This window comes from Cnephaeus nilssonii (assembly GCF_951640355.1).
Source record: "Cnephaeus nilssonii genome assembly, chromosome: 12".
Lineage (NCBI taxonomy): Eukaryota > Metazoa > Chordata > Mammalia > Chiroptera > Vespertilionidae > Cnephaeus > Cnephaeus nilssonii.
The window spans coordinates 17,807,505-17,831,123 of NC_137083.1; the positions used below are offsets into that span (position 1 = coordinate 17,807,505).

Sequence of the window (23,619 nt, forward strand, 5' to 3'; positions counted from 1 at the left end):
TCCAAAACAACTTTGAAATTCCAGCACTTGTAGAATTTACAGAGTATTCTTGGTTACTGAGAAAATTAACTTACAGGAAACAGCTTGCTCATTTATCTACCAAATAGTATTAGGTACCCAGAACCCAGTACCCAGTTTGGCTGTTTTATTGAATATGCGAAAACATGTGGAGACTAACAGGGTAGTCTACTGTAAATACTACCAACCATTTCTCCATATTCATACATATGAACAAATCATGTATATGATCAAAATATAAATGTAGTTTAAGAGAGCATTGTTTTAAAAATGATACCACTATAATGTACATTTCCTGCATCTTGTTTTTTTCATACTTTATTCAATTTTCCCTTGGTAGGCATTCTATTTATTTTGAGTTTTTTTTCTTATTATTATTTTTAATGCATTTGTATCTGCTTGTTCATTTTGTTTCCCCAGGAACTAAGAATGTGTGGTAGAGATGAGAGCCCTGGGTTCTGGTTCCTGCCCTGGCCATTTGAGTAGTTATGTGAGGATGAGCAAATCTTCTCTGAGTCTACTTGCTAATCTGTAAAAAAAATAAAAATAATCAAGTAATAACACCATCTTTATTTCCTCAGCAGTTCATGGAAGATCCAAGTGTAGAAGTGAATGTAAAAATACTTTATAGATTGTAAAGATGATTTATTAATTTATGTTTGTTTTTAATTTAATTACAGGAATTGCGCATAGGTAACTTAAGACAAATAAGTAAAATTAATACATTTTCTCCTTTCTATTACAGAATGGAATGACTCCTTTAATGCATGCTGCATATAAAGGAAAACTTGATATGTGCAAATTACTTCTGCGACATGGAGCTGATGTAAATTGTCATCAACATGAACACGGATACACAGCCCTCATGTTTGCTGCACTTTCTGGTGAAGTTTTAGTATTTATTCTAATACTAGAGGCCTGGCGCACAAAATTCAGGCATGGGTACAGTCCCTAGGCCTGGCCTGTGATCAGGGCCATCTTACCCAGCTGCTGGCTGCCGGCCCCGCCCCCTGCTGCCACCCAACCCTGGTTCCCTGTTCACCATCGGGTGGTCAGAGCCTGCTGGCCAGGGGAGGGACCGAGAGGTTGGCCATTTCCACCCGCTCGCCGGCCCTGTCCCCACCGTGGGTTGCCCTCTGTGTGTGGGGTGACTGACGTGGCGGGGGCCTTGGCCTGGTGCCACCCGCATCCCCTGCCACCCACCCCCAGCTCCCTGTTTTCCATCGCGTGATGGGAGCCCGCCAGCCCGGGAAAGGGACCGAGAGGTGGTCAGTATGCCTCATGATGACTGGTCAAGAGTTGTTCTGGTCATTCTGCTGTTAGGGTCAATTTGCATATTACCCTTTTATTATATAGGATATTATTAGTTACCTACACAAATTTATTTTAAGTACATATATACTTTCAAATGAAATGCATTTTTATTATAGTAATTTTAAGGTCAATTCTAATGGAAAATAATGGTGGGAATTGGTTTTTGAAAAATTATATCTGAAATGTTTATAGTTACTTTGGTGATTTCTTTTTAATTTAAATCAATTGATTCTTTGTATTGATAACATAGATAACATACCGTGTGGGACAAGAGAAGATTTGCAGTTGTGAATACACAAAATAGAGTTTATTCTTGTATTGTTATTTGTTAGTTATTGTGCTATTTTCCATATGAACAACTGTAAATCTACTCTTGCCCACCCCGTATACCCCGTATTTTGTGTAGAGTTGAGAAGCTGGGTCAGTTATTTCTTTCAAGTTGGTTCTTTTGATGTTGTCTATCTTGTTCTCTTGAGAAAAGAGCTGCCCTGCTGGAGCTGTATGTTTGTTTCACTGGCATTTATATACTCAATAGGACGATCTATTTAGAAATTGACTCATGTTGCCTATGATTTGCTAAAGAAAGACAGTTGGGAAATACTACCTAAAATTAAGTGGAGTTATGTGAAATTGTTGCCATTTTTTAAGGAACCGAAGATGGACTATAATATTATATTTTAAAAGCAGTAATCTGTATCTTATAATTCTAGAATTGAAAAGCATTTCTAAGCATGGCATAAAATATAGAATTCAAAAGGACAACCATTTGATTACATATAATTTTTAAATTTCTAGTTATATATAGTTAAAATACAAATGAAAAACTAAGGAAAATACTACACATCTTAAAGCGTCACATTATTATATATGAAAAGTTCTTATAAATCAATTAGAAATGGCAAATACTGCAGTAGAAAATGAAACAGAAAATTGAAAAGAATAAAGAAGTACAACTGGCTAACAAACATAGATTATTTCTCACTTACCACATTGGCAGAGGTTAAGGAAGAGTGACAATGCCCAGCATTGGCATAGGAACTTCTTTGCACTGTTTTCGGGCATGCACATCAGCCCAGCCTTGCTGGAAGGCAGCCTGAAAAAATGCATTTAAAATATGTGTAACCTTTGCTCCCACAGTATTTTTCCAGGAACTGTTCCTAAGGAAATTGTAGTTCAAACTGCAAAAATTAATGGAAAATGCTGTTCACTGAGTATAGTTTATAATAGCTAAATATCTGTAATGATTCCATGAGTGATAGAATGAAAATAGAATAAATGGAAATGATGGTTATCGAGAAAAAATTATAGAAAAGTAGACCCCCAACTGTTAATAGTTGTCCCAGGGCCTGAAGGTGTGAAGGATGGGATGGGTTAGTAGATATTAAGTAAAGACTTCTATTCATTTATGTTTGACTTTGTACTAAACATTATCATTAGGAAAAATAAATATATTTTGTTCTGTTAAAAAAAAGTGACATTTCTACTCAATTTTTGTATTGCCTGATGTTTTTTTCTAGAAAAAAAGTTTAATTTCTAATGGGTTCTTCTAGCATTTTACTCTTTACTGTAGTTATGATTTATATTTTAGAAAAAGGTGAAAATATCCAAATAAATGAAAATCTAAAAGTTTGTGGCGCAAAAGGTTACAGATAATTTGATAGGGAGTATTTGAATTGCACATTCCTTAATATTAACAAATATGTTCCCTTTAAAAACCCTAGGTAATAAAGACATCACGTGGGCAATGTTGGAAGCTGGTGCCGAGACAGATGTTGTCAACTCGGTCGGAAGGACAGCAGCTCAGATGGCAGCCTTTGTGGGTGAGTTATTTTATGGCAGTTTTACATAAGGTTATACCCCAAATTTTCTCCATGGAAAGAATACTACTTTACTTCTCAGAGAACAAATACTGTCATGTTTATTTAAAAAAAAAAATGTTTTTAGCCCACTAGGTTTTGTCTAACTTAATGGAAATACCCATGATACTTTGGAGAAAATGAACCAGCTCTGTTGAATGTCCACTTTGTAAGATATAAAGAATGGTGTAGCTATTTTAGTTGTAGTCAAATGCTTTGAATATTTTATTTCTCTAAAGGAAGTAGTTCAGTGTATAAGATCATGAACTGTGAAGCCAACAGTCTTCCGTTTAAACTAGAGGCCCAGCGCGCATGAAATCGTGTGCGGTTAGGGTCCCTAGGCCATCTTCTGCCCACTTGCCAGTCCCTGCTGCCACCCCCTGGTTCGCCGTGGTTCCCCGATCGCAGCATGGCTCCAGTTCCCCAGAGCTTGTGGGCCAGGGGGAGGGACCAAGAGATTGTCATTCCGCCTGCTCATCAGTCCCGCCCCACTGCTCCATTCCCGTGGTTCCCCATTCGCCATGCTGCAATGGGAGACTGGGCCGGAGGGGAGGGACCAAGAGGTGCTCAATGCACCTCATGGTGACCAGTTGTTTGGTCGTCCTGGTCGTCATGGACACTGACTTTTTATATATATAGATTCTGGCTGTGTCACTCAAGAGCATGTTACTTAATGATTGTGACCTTCAGTTTCCTCATTGTAACATGTTTACCTTAGTACATGGTTACAGAAAGAATCAAATGAGATAATAGAGCTTTACAAGTAAGTAAATAAATGCCATAGTTACTGTTGTTAATAATAATTATAACAATGTAATTCTTTTGTAGGAAGAAGCATTAATAATATAATATATAGCTGCTTCATTATCATTATCAACAACAAATATTTATTGTGTGGCCAATATTTCTTGATGTGTTAATCCTGTTACTGGACATAATGTAGACGGTTTACTAGTAGAAGAGAGTGGGAGTAAATATTGGATCATTGGTAGTTTGGCCACACTAAATTGGCAGTTAGGAGAGTCCATTAATAGAAAAGCTATAAACATCTGATATATAGGGAGTGCAGTAAATGGCTTTGTGAGGACTAATAATTCATTAAACAAATACGTAATGTTCACAATCTGTATACCAAGCATCACTCTAGGTGCTTTGGTCACATTGGTGAACAAGATAGAGGCTGTTCATGTGTTCATGGCACTTGAGGCCAATAGTGGTAATGGGCATTGTGAAATAGCTTACGCTAAGGGATTACTTAAGAGTTCCATAGAAACACATCAAAAAGAGGGATCTTCTATCCTTATTTTAAGGGGGTTTTGAGAGAAATAACATTTAAGATAGAATGGAAAGTAGTCAGATGTGGGGTATCATAACTGTATATTTTGTTAAATTTTACTGTCAATTTATAAAACTACTAGTAGTAGCTACCATTGATCAAGTCGGACAGTCATGGAGTCACTTTATGATAGCTCCGTGAGAACAAGTATTATTTTAATTCAATTTCAGGAAGATTGGAGAAAGGTATGGCCTTGTTGTGCAAGCTTCAGAGAAATACTTATCTCCCATAGCTATTGATTTTTTTTCTTGTAATTTTTATAAGTCTCCTGGGTTTTATAGCTATTCAGTTTTGTTTTAGTTTATATTTGAATTAGCTTCAGGCTTCAAAGTAACAAGAAATAATAATAGTGATAATTGGCATGTATTGTTTTTTTAATGGAAATATTTTCAGCTTTTCACTTTTTATGATTTGCTTTTGGTTTTATTATTACATAATGCCACTCTGTCTTAAATTTTAGTTCTAATTTTTCTGATAATATAGCCATTTTCGATTTCTTTTTTGTTTTTAATATTTTGTCAATATCTCTTTGCCCATCTTTTTTTCAATCTTCATTATTTCATAACTAGTATTACACCTATATTATTTATAAACATACTAGAGGCCCAGTGCACGGATTTGTGCAACCAGTGGGGTCCCTCGGCCTGGCCTGCGGGGATCAGGTAAAAACCAACTCTCCAACATCCCCTGAGGGGTACTGGATTGTGAGAGGGCACAGGCCAGGCTGAGGGACCCCACCAGTACACAAATAATGCACGAGCCTCTAGTATGCATATAAGATCTTTGATTAATCTCTTTCTACCCTCCCCCCTCCCCCCTTCCCTTTAAGATTCATCAGTCTGTTCCATGTTTCCATGCCTGTGGTTTCTGCTCCTGCATTGAGCATCTGCCCCCTGGTGGTCAGTGCACGTCATAGCTACCAGTCGGATGGTCTAACGGTCAGCCAGTCACTTAGGCTTTTATATATAGAGATAGGTGGATTCTGTTTTATAACCCAAAAGATATTTTCTCTCTTTTAAAAGGTATTCATTCAGCTTATGCATATTTCACATAATTACTGATAAACTTAATTGCCTCCTCTCTTATACTCTTTTACTTCAGTTTTTTACTATGCATTTTACTTGATAGTTTTGTGTGTGTTTGTGTGTGTGTATTTCTCAATGTGATTGTCTGTACATTTTATTTCTTCTTTTATTGACTTGAATGATCAGAGTGGAGGAAGAACTTATATGCATATATGCATAATCCATTGACACTGACAATAGTTCAGTTAAGGCCTGGGGTGTGGCAGGGTGAGGAGATCAGTGGGGAAAAAGAATGGGAAATCTTAATACTTTCAACAATAAAGATACATTTTTTTAAAAAGAATATTTCCCATCCCACTAGTGCTTACTTTCCTATTCACAACACTCCTGATTAAACCCATAGTTCTCAGTTATCTAAAAATAACTGAGAACAAAACAAAACTATGCTCTGTGCCCCACCCCCCAAAGGCCTGTATTTACCCATTTAGCCATCCCAACAAGAGGAAAACCTTAAAACTAAATTATTTCTTCACATCCTCTGTTTTGGTTTTATAGGCAATAGGACTTTTCTTTCCTCTGCCATCACCACCACTAGGTATGGACTTTGCTGAGAGTGTAACATTTTTAGTACCAACATGTTAGTAGAGTGTACCTCCTAGTGTATTAGTTCTTTCAGTAATTCCCATGGTCAGCAGTATATACTAACTAGTAGCCCTGCACACGAATCCGTGCGCCAGTAAATCGCTGCCGCCCTCCTGTAGCTCTCTGCCCGCTGCCCTGCTCTCTTGTAGCCCGCCCCCCCGCCCCCCGCCGCCACCCCTCTTAGCTTGCTGCCCTGCCCCCTCCTGTAGCTCTCCCCACCTGCTTGTAGTTTACTGCCCCACCATCCTGCAGATCCATGATCCGGTGGTTATGAGGTTGGTTGTTATGCCTCAAAGCGTAACAGATAATTAGCATATTCCTCTCTTATTATATAGGACTCCTCAGTTATACTCTCCACCCATCCCGATGATCTCTGCTGCCAAGGCTGTTGTTCTCCACTGTTTCCTCTTTCTTCTTGCTCCACTTAGGTTTTAGTGACAGACCTTCTCAGATGGTATGTAGGTTGTATTTTGTTTGAAACTCATCATAACCAAAACTTTCTTTCTCTCTGGAGAATGTGAGTCATATCTTGTCTAGTTTCATGATTGATGTACTGTCGTTCTTTTCTCGCAATCACATGTAGAAGTTACTCCACAGTTTTCCTGATCCTGATTTTGCAAATGGGAATTTGATTTATTTTCCTTTATAAATTGTTCATTTTGCAATGTGGAAGCTTCCCCCAACTCCCAGCATTTGTTTTGTATATTAATATTACTGCTTCATTAGTATGCATTCAAAACTCATAAATTAAAAACCAGTAAAACTAATACTTTTGACTATAAAAATGTAAATATAATTTAAGTGAAAATTTATATTTATAATGATAAATTTTAAATATATATCATTCTAATATAACTTATTAGCAGATTAGTTAAACTTAAATGTCAAAATAATCTCAACACTACCTGAAATGAAAGAGATTAATCTTTTAAAAAGTAACATAATATTTGTTCCTTCTACCAAAGATGTAATCTTAAGAAGCCCCCAGTCCTGTGACAGTGTGATTATTATATAGCCAGTATTTTTATATTTTCAACTGCCAACAGGGCTGTTTCTGACTATCCTATTGGGGGACTGATGAGAAGATATAGTTACATGCTAATTCTTCATTTTCTTCTCACCCCTGTATCTTCAAATCTTCTTATGTCTATTTTCATATATTTTAGGAGCTGTTTCACAACATTTTTTCTTTTAGAACTATTTTTACCACTAGGCATGGCTTAGAGAAGTGGCTCAGGGATCTGTGAGAACCATGTGAGGATTCCAGGCTGATGGGAGCAAAAGCTTTTTCTCTAGTTTATTTCACAAAGGCCAGCTTTTCTCCAATTCCAGGGGAGGGGAGATTAGGTTACTAATATGAATACTAATTATGATAAGAAAAGCTCTATCAATTTAAATTTCTGTATAATGAACGCCAGATGTGATTAGGGAATAATGACCATCATTTGTGTAGGGGTGGAAGAAGAGACATTTAAATTATAAGCAATCTTTGTAAACTATTTAGGGTAAAAAATTTTAAGTTGAACACTGCCTTTTTTGTAATCCTCATAATCTTCATACATAGTAGGGATTCTGTGTCTTTTTTATTTATTTATTTATTTTTTGATTCTGTGTCTTTAAAAGGAAATTTTTTCTTGACTTCACAAAGCATGCTTTAAATGTTCCCCCAACCTTTTACCTCTCCTCCTCTTCTCTCCTTTCCTGAAAATTAAAGATGTATGTGTATTTTACCACACAAGAAAACAGAGCAGCATTCATTAATTTAAAAATTGGAAAATGTCTTACTGTGAATAATAAAGTAACAAATTTCCTATTTTTCTGTTAAAAGGTCAACATGATTGTGTAACTGTAATCAACAATTTCTTTCCTCGAGAGAGACTGGATTATTACACTAAACCACAGGGACTGGATAAAGAGCCGAAACTGCCCCCAAAGTTGGCAGGCCCACTGCACAAAGTTATCACTACAACAAATCTTCATCCTGTCAAGGTAGTGTAGTGTTTATTGTATTTGCTTTTTATTTAAATACTAGAGGCCCAGTGCATGGATTCCTGCACTGGTTGTGGTCCCTCAGCCTGGACTACGCCCTCTCGCAATCAAGGACCCCTCGGGGGATGTTGGACTGCCTGTTTTGGCCTGATCCCCGCCTGGCCCGAGGGATGTAGCAGTGTGGGAAGCAGCAGGCAGCCAGGGAGGAGCCCGAGCCGGGCTCAGCGCTTGGCACTCAGTGCTAACTGCTTGCCGCTCACTCCTAATTGCTCGCTGCTCACTTCTTACTGCTTACTCCTTAGCTCCTTAGCACTGCCATGGAGGCTGGAAAGGCTCCCGCCACCGCTCCTGCGCTTGCCAGCTGTGAGCCCAGCTTCTAGCTGAGTGGTGCTCCTGCTGTGGGAGTGCACTGACCACCAGGGGGCATATCCTGGTTAAGCGTCTGTCCCCTGGTGGTCACTGTGCATCATAGCGACTGGTTGTGCCATTGTAAAGGTTACTTAGGCTTTTATATATATATAGACTAGAGGCCCAGTGCATGAAAATTCATGCACTGGAGGGGGGCCCTTCAGCCCGGCCTGCCCCCTCTCACAGTCCAGGAGCTCTCAGGGGCAGGAAGTGACCTGGTGGTCAGGGGAAGGCGATGCCCCATCACACCTCTGCTGCTGCCACTGCTGGCAGCGCAAGCCTCGGCCAGCCCTGGTTACCTGAGCCTCAGGCGGCCCTGGGCGGCTGGGCAGCCACCATCTGAGGCTTGCCTGCACCTCGGCCCAGCCCTGGGGGGCTGAGGGGACTGGGCACTGCCATCTTGTGGCTGTGGGTGCCGCCATTTTAGAGGGCATGGCAGTCAATTAGCATATTCCCTTCTTCTTGGCTATGGGCACCACCATCTTTGTGAGGACATGATGGTCAATTAGCATATCCCCTCTTTATTAGATAGGATTGCTTCTAAGCTGCTCTTATATCTATCTATATAAAACCCTAATATGCGAATCGACTAAACAGTGGAACTACTGGTTGTCGGGTGGCGGGGCCAGCCAAGGCAGGTGCCAGCGGGCAGAGGGAGGTGACCTGCGATGGCAGTGGCAGGATGATTGGGGGGTGGGGCTGGCGAGTGGGTGGCTCCAGGCCACCAGCCAAGGCAGGTTCCAGTGTGGGTCCCCTGATTGATCTGCTGGTTGCCCCACAGATCGGCCCTGATTGCTGGCCAGGCCTAGGGACCCTACCCTATATATTGGGGACAGTCTCTTAGATTTAAAAATTAAAACCTGGCAAGGCTACTCTAACACTGAAAAAACAGGATGATGCAGCGATGACGTGCATGGACTCTGGCTTGCACATTTTGTGGTCAGCCCTGATTCTGACACATAACTGTGTGACAAAGCCACTTACTTAATTTCTCTCTGCTTCAGTTTTTCCACCCAAAGATGGGGAAAATGGTACTACTGCCTCAGAAGGATCATGTTATGTACTACTTTTTATAACCAGGGCCAAATAAAACGTAGCTGCCCATACAACAGCAAGATGCCTTTCACCTGTATGAAAATATGGTCACTGGTGCATGCAGTGTCACGGATTGTGAGAGGGATGTCTGATTGCTGGTTAAGGCCTGTAAGCCAGCAGTCGGACATCCCCTGAGGGGTCCCGGATTGCGAGAGGACGCAGGCAAGGACTAGGGATCCCCTCCTCCCTCTGTGCATGAATTTCGTGCACCGGGCCTATAGTAGGATCATATTGTCTTGGGTTGGGTTTTGTAGATGCAGAGCTTGCAATGGGCTCTTGTTCAGTTGATACAGTGAAGGAGTGCTCTCATTTGAAACCTGGAGCAGAGTGAAGACTAGAGAGGAAGAAAAGCTAGGCAAAGAGGTGGATTCAGCTGAAGCCTAGCCTCCGCTTCATCTCACAGGGAGCTCTGCACTGTTAATGGCTCCGGAGAGGCAGGGAGCCAGGCTTTCACATCAGTCATTGGCTGAGGCCTGTGCCCGGAGGGAAAGGAAGGCCTCCCAGGTAGTGCCAAGTCAGGTGGCTCCCTTTGGATGAAGGTCCCTGGGGAAGGAGGCAGCTCTGAGCCCAAAGCAGCCAATACTCCCAGCAGCAGGGACCTGGTGCACAGGCCTGGTAGACAGGATCTGGGTGGGGCACCAGCAGCATCCACTATAATAACTGGCCTTCTATGAAATGTTCTGATATGTAATCATGAACACATTTTTTAATGCAAGTACCTATTTGATGACTTTATGTAATACAGTTCTTAGGTTAAATCACACAGATTTTTAAACTTTGTCGACCAACCCAGAAGTTCAAATGGCTTAGCTGGGGAAACTTCAAGAGCTGTTCTGAACTATTTTCACTGCTGTTTTCTTCATATTTTATATACAGCCTTTCTGTTTGTTTAGAAAATAATGTTTAATCAAGCCAAATGAGTATCATTTCTTTAACGAGTCATTACAGAAAACTCCATGTGTGCTACAGTAAGGCTGTCCTTTATCAAATTTCAGTGTCTGTTGTAGTTTTCATTCATAATGTATAGATTTGATAGTAATTCAGAGCTGTTTGGTGAGCAGGACAGTACGTTGGGTCAAAAATTGAGGTTTTCCCTTAATACAAGGTGTTGCTATACTGTAGTGAAATAGATTTCCTTAGAAGCCTATTACAAAAGAGGAATCTGTGGAGTAAACGGAACACCATTAATATAAGTGAACAATTCTCATAAGCCTTTTTGATGGTGCACACTCATTTGAAGATATAAGTTCCAAATTGTATATAATCTTATTACTTTAGTGATGCATCCCTTTACTTATAGACTTTGAAGCTCAAGAAACAAATGAATGAACAAAATATACCTGTTATTTGGCCCTCCACCCCAATTAATTTTCTGGGCCATCAGTAGAGATGATAAACTAGCAGATCTTTCCTATAAGACTGACAAGTAGAGTCTATGCTGTTTTTATTTTCCAAAACTTAAATGTTTTCTGTAACATTCTGAAAAAAATACTAGAGGCAAACTTGTGATCCTATGTAGGCAAAAAAGAAATTCAGCTGTGAATCACATGTTTGCATTTCTACTGGAGAGTATGTGGGCCTTAGAATTTAATCTTTAAAAATATTTAGCCTCTTCTGATTCAGTAGTTCTTGTCCACCCAGCACACAGGTGGCAGCAACTACACCACCATGGCATTCTTTCTTTTGGCGGGGAGGGGACAGGCTGGGATGAGAAGTGGGGTTTTTCCTAGGGATACAGTATTTCTCAATGTAGAGAATGTGTTGTTTTACAGAGCCTGTTGTCTCCCCTCTAGCCTGAGCATTATTGGACATTCTGGTTTAGATTGATTTGAAGAAGTTCCTGCATTTTTATCTTTGTTTCCACCCTCTTGAGATTGCAGTAATTTCAGTTGTACAATAATGGAATCTGTGGAATAATTTTTGATGTTTACATGGAAACTAGTCTCTCAGAATTAAATGTCCTAAGAATTATGGCACCTCCAATTATTTTGAGTAAATCAGATTAAGAGCATATTTATACAGGTAATAAATTATAAAAGTATATAAACTGAAATAGCCTTCATTATATTTTTTAGAGCATTTGGTTTTATAAGAGCTACTATTCTATGATTATAGTACCTTCCTTCAGAGCAGACCTAGCTTTTTATATGGATAAATGCTCTATTCACTTGAAAACCTTTCTTTTATCCACACTTTGGATAATAGCTACCCAGTTGCTTTTGTGGTGGCCCATTTTCATTGGTTTACCCCTTTTCAAACTGGCATTGGTCTTCAAAGGGAGTCTTATAAAAATGTAATTAACAGCCACTCTATAAAGCTAAAGACATTTGAAAATACGCACAGAAATCCTCAATACACAATTCATCCTTTTGCTACAGTACACCCGACACAGCTACACAGCATTGAGGTTAAGTGCCTGCTACAGTAATAAGGATGTTCGTTTTCAACAGGGACTTGGGGAATTGTGCTGCTGCCCAGAATACAGAGGTTAGGAAGGAGAAAATCAGGTTCACAGGAAAAATGACAAGAGTTGAACAGGGCCTCTCAGTGGTTAGAAGGCAGATATGCATAAGTGAGCCCATTTTTTATTGTTAAATGATTTTTAAGCCCAGAATTGTTCAAAATGAAAAAAAAAATTTCAAAATGCCGCTGTCTAAACATATTCTAAGGTAGCCATTCTCTGGGAGATGAGCTATATCTGGTTTTTATACCTGTAAGAATATATTTATTTCTTCATAATAATTAATAATAAGGATTTTCTTTATAATATATTAATTTATAACATCACAGAGATTAAAGGGAGCAAACTAGTTCCAGTATTATCATTTTGTGTGCAGCTATGTAAATGTTTCTGTAAGCTCATGGTAGAGCTGTGGTGATGTAACATTTTTTGTATATATTGCTGTATATTATGAAATAAATAAAGCCTAATACCTTAACAAAAAAAAATTCTGTTTGAGGTTTTTTTGAAGATCTTGGTTTAAGATCCTATGCTTTCATTATAAATGCTATATACAAAAGTATTGAATAAACATCTCCAAATGATTGTCGTTGACTGCAGAAATATAAATAACTAATTCATGCGTCTTCACTACCACAGTTAAATTTTGATATGTGTTATGGTAGGGAAAGTTGTCAGCAAATTTACTAATGGGGATTCTGGTTATACTTGTTTCATGAACTCTAATAATTGATTATTGAGTGCTATATTTTAAGTAAAATACAAGATTATATATTAATGTAGTAGTGTAAAAATAGTTTTAATTTTACAAGAACACTTAATCTACGTATATAAAACTTCCAAGTAGGAGGCTAGGCCCATGTTTTACTTAAGTTAACAAATTATCTTTCTTCATGTCTGCCTGTATTTTACTTAAGTTAACAAATTATCTTTCTTCATGTCTAAAGAAAAAGATCTAATTCATGAAATCTACTGCCTGTTCTTCCCTAACATTTACATTATCTGGGATAGGTATTTAGCTGTAACATGTTGGTTAACAAATACTGACTTTCTGCTCAGTGTATGCAATTGTGCCCATGTTACACACATGTTTACATTACTGTTATGACACTGGATTTTTACAGCTGTTCTCTGCAGAACTACAGCATGTTATCTACCCTATAACAAAGACGGTAAAAAAATACTCCTCACTACACTAAGTTTAAGCTTAATTTGGGCATATATGGGAAGTTTGGGACTCATAAAGCATCAGATTTAATTACTCTAATATTCCTCCTTTTAAAGCTATTTTGGCTTTCCTTTTTATCTATTTTCATTATTGTGGATGCTAGAAGATATAGGGAAAATCTCCACAGAGAAATGTAGTTAATCAGAAAATAATACATCTTTCATTTGTAGGCTAATTTCTATAAAAATGTCATTTCCTTAAAATTAGTAAGAATTAATGAGAGTTGTAATTCTTTTAGCCATGATATTCTAAAGCTCAGTGATGTTAACTAAAAGAAGTGGTTACCTATATATAAAGGGTGTGCAAATATACCATTTTTATCTTTAGTAAAAGTACTTTTAACAGATACTGAAACCATGACTCTGAGTAGCCAGCTAACACTGTAGATGGCAGCTCACATAACTTTGACATAAAGAGTTCAAAAGGTTCCTAAACATCAGAGTCCTTCTGTATTAGTTTTGTAACTTTGATCAAGGCCACTTGCATTCTAATTTGAATTAATGTAGTAAGTCTGTAGCTGTAAAAAAGACTTTCCTTGGTAATCTTTGGAAATCAACTAAAAGTGACTAATTTTTATACAGAAAAGTCTCACTAGAATTTCTTCTAGATCGTGATGCTTATAAATGAGAACCCTCTGCTGGCAGAAGAAGCAGCTCTGAACAAGTGCTACAAGGTGATGGATTTGATTTGTGAGAAATGTATGAAGCAAAGTGACATGAATGAAGTACTGGCTATGAAAATGCATTACATCAGCTGCATCTTTCAAAAATGTATTAACTTCTTAAAAGATGGAGAGAATAAATTGGATACTCTGATCAAAAGGTACTGTTTTTACAATGCCAGGTATAAAATACACTCACATAGAATGTTTTATTATATGAAGTCTCGTTATAGATTTAAAGTTTAAGTATTTTAGTAGCAGTTTGTTACTTTTGGGATCACCTTCAGTCTGCAAGAAACAGGGACAATTTTATACTTAGACTGTAGAATGATTATTCTGCTCTGTGCTCTCTATAGTGCTTGGTTATCCCCCATTAAAGTAAGGAATCTGAGGTGTGGAGAGGTAAAATAGCATGCATAAGGTCAGACAGCTACAAAGCAGCCCCAGTGCAAATGTGAGGACAGGTGTGCTGTGCATAGGTGGTACTCTGGATTCGTCACGGCACTCCGTGTGTCTCCATTACTGTACCTGGAACAGCTGTATGTTACCTTTGTTCTCTAACCACCAGGGATCAAGTTCTCCTAGTTTTCCCGAGAAAAAGTGAACTCAGTCGGAAGGGTGTGACTTGCTGAGAGTTTTCATTCTTTGTACAAATAACTGACATGGTAATAAGTAACTAGCGAGTCTGATAGCGGTGTTCCCTGTGCTTTATGGCAGGGGTCACTTGCATAAATACCTCTCCAGGCACCTATTGCTGACAAGGCCTCTCCTGACCGGGAGGCAGAACAGCAGTTTGAATCAAGTCTAACCATGATTTAAAGAGACGATGACAACCTTAAATAGCCAAGAAGAAGCTATTAAAAGTTCATGGGTTAAACTGGGAGGAAATGCTGAGTGATCCAACTCCAATTACTGTTTGAAAACTATCTTTCAGCTTATTAAAAGGCCGACCTTCGGATGGCTTTCCGATATATCAAGAAAAGATCATTAGAGAAAGTATCAGAAAATTTCCTTACTGTGAAGCCACACTCCTCCAGCAGCTGGTGCGAAGCATCGCTCCCGTTGAAATTGTAAGGCTCTTATCACTAAGTTCGCTCCAGCAGGAAGACCTAACCAGCATATTTTGTACAATGAGAGGCAGGTTCTCTTTAGCATTAATTAAATATTTAGTAAGGGGAATTGTTATTTTAGAAAAATTTCAAGAACAAATGTGGAGATAGGTTTTCCGGTTAACCCTGTTGGTTTATCCATTTCCCTCCTCTGATCCTTTTCTTCCATTTATATCTTGTGGTTTAATAAATAGTAATTCCCTATGTCAGAGTCTAGGTGGTTATAGTGATCTTCATTTTAAATACCTCTGTGAACCTGGAAAGGTGGGTACACATCTACATCATACAGATACACACATGTTCACGGTAGTTTGTGAAAAACTAGGACAAGGTCCTGCACTAGATGAAAGTAGGAATTGATTATCCAGGTTGATGGTTTTGGATGGAATGGTGAAGGGATGAGGCCTGGCTCATTGTATGTCCTGATAAACTATCTTACAGTATGTTCCAGCTTCTTATAGTCTACCTTACTGCCTCTGACTTTATAAATTTTCCATTCTAAAAAAAGAAATCTATTTATACTTTGCAGCTATGGGAAGTAAATTTTAACTTTATCTGCTCTTTAAAGTACTTATTGCCCTTTTGTCCTATATTTATTTAAGCAGTATTTCATAGGACACTTCCTGCCTTCACTGTTTTGAATAGGTTTCTGTTCACCTTTTCTATACAAGTCATGCTTTTATACATTTCAGTCAAATCCTTTATCAGCCTTAGTCTATTAGGTAAGAAATTGATCCTGACACTCGTCCCATCCATGGCTTCCTCCCTTCCAGTGGCAATGTCGCTTCTTCTCTGCATCCGTAGGGTGTTGTATCGTTTTCAGTGAGAAACATCAGGACTAGAAATGGGTTCCAGGTGCTCCTTTTACATTAAGACTTTACCTATTCTGAATCACGAAATAAGAGAGACCTGCACAGACAAGATGATCTCATGAACCTCATGCGTTGATTAATGCATGAGAGCTTGCCATGATTTTTCCCATAGAGATGCTTTATCCTGTTTAATATACTTGACTATTTAATGCTTAAGCTTTTGGGCGATTAAAGTTAGCTAGTTATAAGGGTGGTTTATTAATCATGAATGTGTTTGGCTGTACATATCAAAACTCGAGCTAACCATAATTAAATAAATAAGGACTTATTTATTTATTTACTTAGAAGCCCCAAAGTAGGCAGACCAGATCTGGCCCAGTGGCTCAAAAATAAATAGATTGGGGACCCAAACATTTTCCCATGCAATATTCTTTTGTGTAGATTTTCATACTCATGCTTATGGCCTCATGGTTGCAAGGCATCTGATGCTCTTTACCCAAGCTCACATTCCTATCCCAGGCAGGCAAGAAAGGAACGGGGCCTATAGCTGGGAAGCCGGCTGTCCCAGAACCCCGCTGCCTGTGCTGCATGACCACTCTTGGCTGCACAGGAGTCTGGGAAAGAAGTACTTTTGGCTGGTCTAAATACTGCTGCTGCAAACAAAATTATGCTTCCATTAGTAAGGAAGTTGGGAAGATGATTAGCAGATAAACAACTAGCAATGGCTGCTATGGGGTATTTCCAGCACTAACAAGTGGTAGTTGACATTCTGCCTTCAAGGAGGAAAACAGAAAAACTAAAAATAGCCATCCAGAGTACTTTAAAACAAAGTCAAAGCAGGTCAGTGTAGGGGTCAACAATTCATCTTAGCCCTGTATCATAGAATATCGTAGTTAGAGTTGATGGAGTATACTGATTGTTTATCCTAGTGATCTGAGTCATTGAGAGGAGGTTTATTAATAAAGTAGGATTTAGTACATTTTAGAAAATTTTCTCTTCAAATTTTTTTGTTCTTTAAGTTATATATTCTGCTCTCTGGAAAACTACTTATCTGGAATGCCTGTGGTTGTGAGTGTCCCAGATAGCCACTGTTTACTTCCTGATGGGTTTTGTGATATTGCAAGTTTATAAGCATTGAAGCAATGCTAACCTTTGTTCATAACATGGTGGTTCTTTGGCTGGCTCCCAGGGGGGTCACCTCTGGCCCCTCTGACAGTGCTCATTCCAGGGCCCTGCTGCAGAGGTTTTGATTCCCTATGCTTAGTGTGGAGTTCTGGCTCTGTCACAAAGTTCAGCAGGAAGTGTGACGCGTGGATACACTTGAGAAATGTTGCTCCAGCCTTGTAACAGATTATACTATTAAAGCTATTTGCTTTATCAATTCATAGCGTATGTCTTAACTTCTGGAAGGCTAGCCAAGGTCTCTGATTTTATAGGGTACTCTGGATACAGTATCCTGTTTGTTTTTAGTCTGACTGTCTTCCATGGGTGGAGCTTTGGAACCTAAACAGATTCTTATTTAACAAGTAGATGACTAGATTTTATATGGCAAGAAAGAGTTCTTGTCATCCAGTAATGACAAGAAAGATTCCATGTGGTTACTCAGCTGTGTCATCAATTTTTTTCTGAAGCAATAGTTCAGATTAATAGCTACTTTTGAGGCAAAAAAATCACATGGACTAATAAGTATTTAGTATAACATTAAGTACCAGTAATTCTCAAACTTTTAGAGTATTTCAGAATTATCTGTAATAAAGCAGGTACATGGACCACCACATCTTTAGAGATTCTAATTTAGAAGGTATGGGATGGCGGATTGATCTGAATTTTAAGCAAGTTCTCTGATGCACACCATCATTTGAGCATAACTTCCATAGACCTTTATTCCTGGTAAAATATATTAACTTAAATATCTAGTATCTGAGGTTTCATTTCACCTATTTTTTTCTCGCCATTTACACTATCTTTATTCCAAAAGTGAATTCTTAGCACTTTAATATAAAAGAGAACCCAGTCATTATTATTTGTTTTCCGAAGGAGCACAACAATTTCAAAATGAGTGCTACTTTAAAATACTTCTTAAATCTTTTGAATATTTCATTTGACTATCTTGAGTATACAGAACAGTGTAAAACAATGTTCTAAGAAAATCCCACTGAGTTCATTGTCCTATATCTGAAATCTTTGTGGGCTTATTGGATAATCGTAATTGAAAAAAACTTTTATTCTAGAAGAGGGCCAACTTTTTCTCTGTGAATATTTGGAGCCATGACTTACCTCCCATATACTTTATATAGAAAATGGTATAATCAAAAGGGCATTTATCATTTTGCCACGATGAAGTCGATGTAGTCGCTAACCTTAATGACTTTGTCTCTTGTGTGTCTGCTTCTAGATAACGTTGTTCATGAAGTGTCATTTCAGTAATCTATCCATGGTCATTTTAGAGAGTTTTTTCTCTTCTTTATACCCATTCTAGGGTTCTGATCCCACTGCGTTCTCTGTACTTACTCAAGCCATCACTGGTCAGGTGGGTTTTGTGGATGTTGAATTTTGTACCACCTGTGGAGAAAAGGGAGCGAGTAAAAGATGCTCAGTATGCAAAATGGTAAGAATGAAGTTTTTTGAAGTTCATTGACATCTGATTTAGATTTCATCCAAGTTGATAATTGATTTTTAATATTCTGTAAATATAATGATTGATATTAATTTTCTAATAAATTCTAATACATTAGATATAAAATAGTTCATCTAATACTGAAAAGTAATTTGGAAGAGAGCTAAGGATAAGTGTAGTTCTGTGCCCTATCTTCTGCCAAATGCCCAGACTGCCCCGACTTCTGGGCTGACCACCCCAAAGAAGAAAAGGATGTGAATAAATGAATGGATATGAGCAAATAAGAGAAAGGTCATATAGAGGGGACCGAGGCTGTGCAGAGAGCCTAGAATAAGACAATTCATAAGTGTACAATCTTAAATATTCTGATATTGACTTGAACTATAATCTCTTTATCAGCTCTTCCTTATAAAACTATGACTTCCTTGTGACTGTTACCAATCTTTAAGCTTTCTGGACTATACTACCTACTTCTGCCAAAATTATCTTTGTAAAGATAATTCTTTACAGTAATATCTGCTTGATGTGTTTTTCTTCCATTCAGATATTACACACATGCATGTGTCTGTACATTCACTTTACCCTGTAGATAATGTTAATTTCTTGTTGTTGTAAGGTTGACATTCTTCTGTACCCCATTATATTCTGTTGTAACCTACTTCTCCTGCCTCATCTCCTTTAATTTCTTACTTCTCTGAGTCTCAGTTTCCTTATGTGTGAAATGGGCTAGAGTTGTGAAAATTAAATGAGACCATCTATATAGGCTAACTATTGTTGCATATAAAAACACTCCAAAATTCCGTATTTAAAACAACAATCATTATTTCTCCCATGTTTGTGGTTGGCTGAGCTCAGCCAGGAACATTCTGTTCCATGTAGCTCATCCTCCTCGGACCAGCAGGCCTGGCCGAGCATGTTCTCGTGGTGATGGCAGAAGTATAAGTCCGCAAATAGAAACACATATGAGGCTCTTGAGGTCTAGCCTTGAAACTGCCATGCTATCTCATTCCTTGGGCCCAAACAAGCCACATGGCCAAATTTTAAGTCGGTTTTCCTCTCCTTCAGTAAAAAGAGCTTTGCAGTCACATGGGAAAGCGTATGGATGCAGAACTAGGGCCAGTAATACAACCTACAACGCCATTTATGTTTAAGGGGCTACTGAAATGCTTGGCATATTATCTTGCCAAAGTCTAAGCTTCATTTACTCAAAACTCTTGTTGTCCTTGAACATGTCATTTACTTCCCCTTTCCTGCATTTTTGTACAAGATAGCCCCTACACTTGGAATGCTTTTCCCATTTCTTTGTCTACTGACTCCTCCAGCTAGAGTGAGTCATTGCTTCCTCTGTGTTCCCATTGCTGTTACATCCTGTACTAGGCCGAGTTTCTGACTCCCTACATGCAGCCTCATCCTGCTCTTTTTTGACTGTAGCTTCCTCTGGGACAACAATTGCACTGTACCAATTCAGGCACATAGTAGGTTCTCAGATAAATCATTTGTTAAAGAGTCTTTCATAGACCATTTGTTATATATCCATTATTATAAAGTGTAAGCTAAAAATTACAAATATCAATACACATGCACACATCATGGTTTCAAAACAAAGTATAGAAAACTTAATATTTTCACAGCGAGGTTCTTGGTTTAATGTCATAATGGAAAAATCCTGTAGTCATAGCTCTTAAATGCAAATAAACCTATAATTGCTTTTCAGGTAATATACTGTGACCAAACCTGCCAGAAAACACACTGGTTTGCACATAAGAAAATCTGTAAGAATCTCAAGGACATTTATGAGAAACAGCAATTGGAGGCTGCCAAAGAAAAGAGTAACGAGGAGAACAGTGCGTATATAAAAGCCGAGCTGGCACTGCTGCTTAGTGGGGAGGGAGTGATGGATGATATGAACAGGGCCCCCAGGAACTGAGTTTTCTCTAGGGCCTAATGAAGCTTGGGTGACCAGTATAAGGATCAAACTTCTGTGTGGTCTCAAATGTGTTCCTGTTTTGAATCCCTGCTTTTGGGCGATAATTTATAGGATATAGTCAGCCTAGGTGTCACTGGAAAACAAAGGACATGAAATTCTGATTTTATTCCACATTCTGCTTTCTGACTGCCCTGGAACTCTTAATGAGTATTTACTTACATTCTGCTCACAACAAAGCATTTTAAGGTCTTTGAATAAGGGAATAATTAAATCTCCCCTAATGGCTAACCAAGTATTTCAAGATTAGAAGCCTTTAAATTTCTTAATTTAAAAACTGCAGATGAAATTAGAGCAGATTTATGAATTCCAATGGAATTGCAGATCTAATAATGCACAGGTTATATTTCTCTAAGTGTCAGAACAGTGAGTTCCATAGTATTTTTCCTCTCCCTCTCTCAAAAGTGTATGACTCACCTTGGACAGAAACAGTGGATTGTTTCAGCAACATAGGGGGAGAACTGCCCCCACTCCTATGCCAAACCCCAGAGTATAGATCATGCATTTTACGGAGTGCTTGTAGTTTTAAAAGGTTGCCCAGGTGACTTTGATACTAAACACTTACTCCTTTCACCCCTCAAGGGACCATGTCCCCTTGACCACTTAGTTGAGAAACACTATTAGTGGGATTGCATAATCTGTAAAAAATTAAATCTAATTTGTATAAGTAAACTGTAAAGAAAATAGTCAGGCTTTCTGATGGCCATGCTTTTTCCTGTTTTCTGATGAAACCTGGATCCTATGTGGCGAGGACAGCGAGTAACAACTGGTCATGTTCTATACAAGTTGTGAGAGACAGATTGTCGCCAATGTGGGAACTCCCAGTTGCTAAACATCAGCACAGCCACACACGATTCTAAATGTTACAAACACCGTTATTTGCCACAAATGTAGGATAGGTTTTACTATCCCTGACTTTGTAGGAAAGGAAACAACTTTGTATAGACAGTAACCCACAGACATCAAGTTAATTCATGGCAAAGCTCTATTCCAAAGCAGACTTTGTCAGATCCCAAACAACAGTCCTGATTTCAAGGCCTGGCTTTGGAGCCAGAGTCCTGAGTTCAAATGCCAGTTTTGTTGCTTTTCTAGCTGTGGAACTTTGAGCAAGTTAGCGAACCCTCTCTTTTCAGTTTCCCCACCTATAAAATAATGATAATAGAGATAATGTCCCTCATGTGGTTGTTATGAAGATGAAATAATACACGGAAAGTGAAAGGAAAATGACTTTTCTTTTTAGCAGATGGCAAACTCGATGTCGATTCGAATGGTGTTAATGAAGAGCAGCCAGAGGCGGGACCGGCAGTGCCCCAGGAGGACAGCGATGCTAAGGGTTCTGAGGAAGGGGAGAAGGCCTCTCTGCAGTGTGATGCTGGCTTGGAGTGCTCCCAGGAGGCTACTGCAGGTCCCCTGGCATCTGAGGAGTAAAAGCCAGAGCACGTGCCAGCACGGACGGTCCTCACCCTGCAGGGGCAGGAGAACTCGTGGGATTGTCCCCATTGCCTGTGACAGCGCAAGGCACCGTGGCAGGATTTCCTAGAATAGATGCTTGCCAGCAAAGCTGTGTTTACCATGCCCTAATTCCCCCTGATTTCTGTTCTATAATTTGACAGATATTCCTATGGGAAAAAATTAATTTTCAAAATACAGGAGAAACATTTCTACTTCCTTTTGGAGCTCAGCTTTCCAGCAGTTGTTCTCAAAGGGGAGAAAATCCCCTTAAAGAAGAAATAGAGGCTCCAGGAAACAAAGGGTGAAGTCAGACAGGTGTAGGAGAGAGGAGATTTTTAAGAAAGAAAAAGTTATAGCAACAAAGATGGGTAGTTAAAAAAAATAACTTTTGTGTGAATAAAATGCATATAAATAGCATTTACAATAGTGAAATTCTATGTAGTAGGATATAAGGAATAAAGAAAGGCTGTGTGTTTAAAGATCTCTGCCAGAGTCCAGCTAATTATAGTTTTCTATAGAATTATCCTGAGCAGTCGGAACTGTATGTACTTCCTGCAGTGTCGTTTTATCTACATACAGTGTCTGTACCTTCAGAAATACCAGGTTCCCAGGAGGCACTAAGGCATCGCCAGAGCTATCTCAGCTTATGTAGTAAAAGGATTTTTTACTAAATAATGGCTAAACATAGTTTCCACAATTGTAAAACTAATTCATGTGCCATATTCCACTTGAAAGGTTGACTTTTATCTTCCTGCAAGCTTTTCATGTGGCCCTCCCTGTCCAGAAACTGATTTATAATTGTCCTTTATAGAATGTTCCGGCATCAGTTTTTAGAGTGCAGTATTTAAACATAGTTAGAGTGTGATGGCTGAAGACAGCGCCCTGTTACATAGTTTCTTGGATTGATTGTAAAATAAATTGTGCCTATTAATATAACCAACTCACATCTTGTTTCATAGTTTATTGTTCAGGTGGCACATATTAGAAAACAGCAAATATTAGAAAACTTAGCAAATATTGGAGACCAAAGTAGTAATTGCTTTTTGTTTGTTTGTTTGTTTGTTTTTAACTTATTGATTTGAGAGAAGAAAAAAAACAAACACATCGATTTGCTGTTCCACTTGTTTATGCATTCATTGGTTGATTCTTTTATGTGCCTTGACCAGGAATCAAACCAGCAACCTTGGCATATCAGGATGTTGCTCTCACCAACTGAGCTACCTGGCCAGGGCCAATAATTGTTTTAATGTGTACAATTGCAAATAAAACAACTAGAATTCTCACTTCACTTCACTGATCAAATTATTCTATCTTGCTGGTTCTCTCTTTCCTTAAAACACATACATCTTTGGAGCATCCTATACCATGCTGCATGTGAGTAAACTTGATAAGTGGTTAGGAATGCAGCAGGCAGAGTTTGTCTGAACTTGTCAGTCATGACAAGCCTCCATTCATCAAGGTACCTCATCTGCACACGGGTAAACCTTGGATAGTAAAATGTCCTCCCGGGCTGCCCTGGCCCACAAATGTGTTTTTTTACCCGAGGTCCCTGATTTTTAATTGTTTTGGATTTGTGTTGACATCATTCTGTAGTACTATCATGGCTCCTGTC

At 38.7% G+C, this 23,619-nt stretch overlaps 1 protein-coding gene across 2 annotated transcripts in view; it reads left to right on the forward strand.

Moving 5' to 3' along the window:
• The window catches only part of ANKMY2 (ankyrin repeat and MYND domain containing 2), a 33,023-nt gene extending 9,733 nt beyond the window's left edge, over window positions 1-23,290 (forward strand). The window contains exons 3-10 of one of the 2 annotated variants that reach the window (XM_079786171.1): window positions 764-902; window positions 3,054-3,152; window positions 8,020-8,180; window positions 13,980-14,194; window positions 14,968-15,103; window positions 18,434-18,562; window positions 20,286-20,415; window positions 21,796-23,290. In XM_079786171.1, the coding sequence (XP_079642297.1) occupies window positions 764-902; window positions 3,054-3,152; window positions 8,020-8,180; window positions 13,980-14,194; window positions 14,968-15,103; window positions 18,434-18,562; window positions 20,286-20,415; window positions 21,796-21,983 (1,197 nt within the window). In that variant the 3' untranslated portion in view covers window positions 21,984-23,290. The remainder of the gene's footprint in view (window positions 1-763; window positions 903-3,053; window positions 3,153-8,019; window positions 8,181-13,979; window positions 14,195-14,967; window positions 15,104-18,433; window positions 18,563-20,285; window positions 20,416-21,795) is intronic. The other variant, XM_079786172.1, reaches the window with a different exon arrangement.
• Window positions 23,291-23,619: the final 329 nt, after the last annotated feature.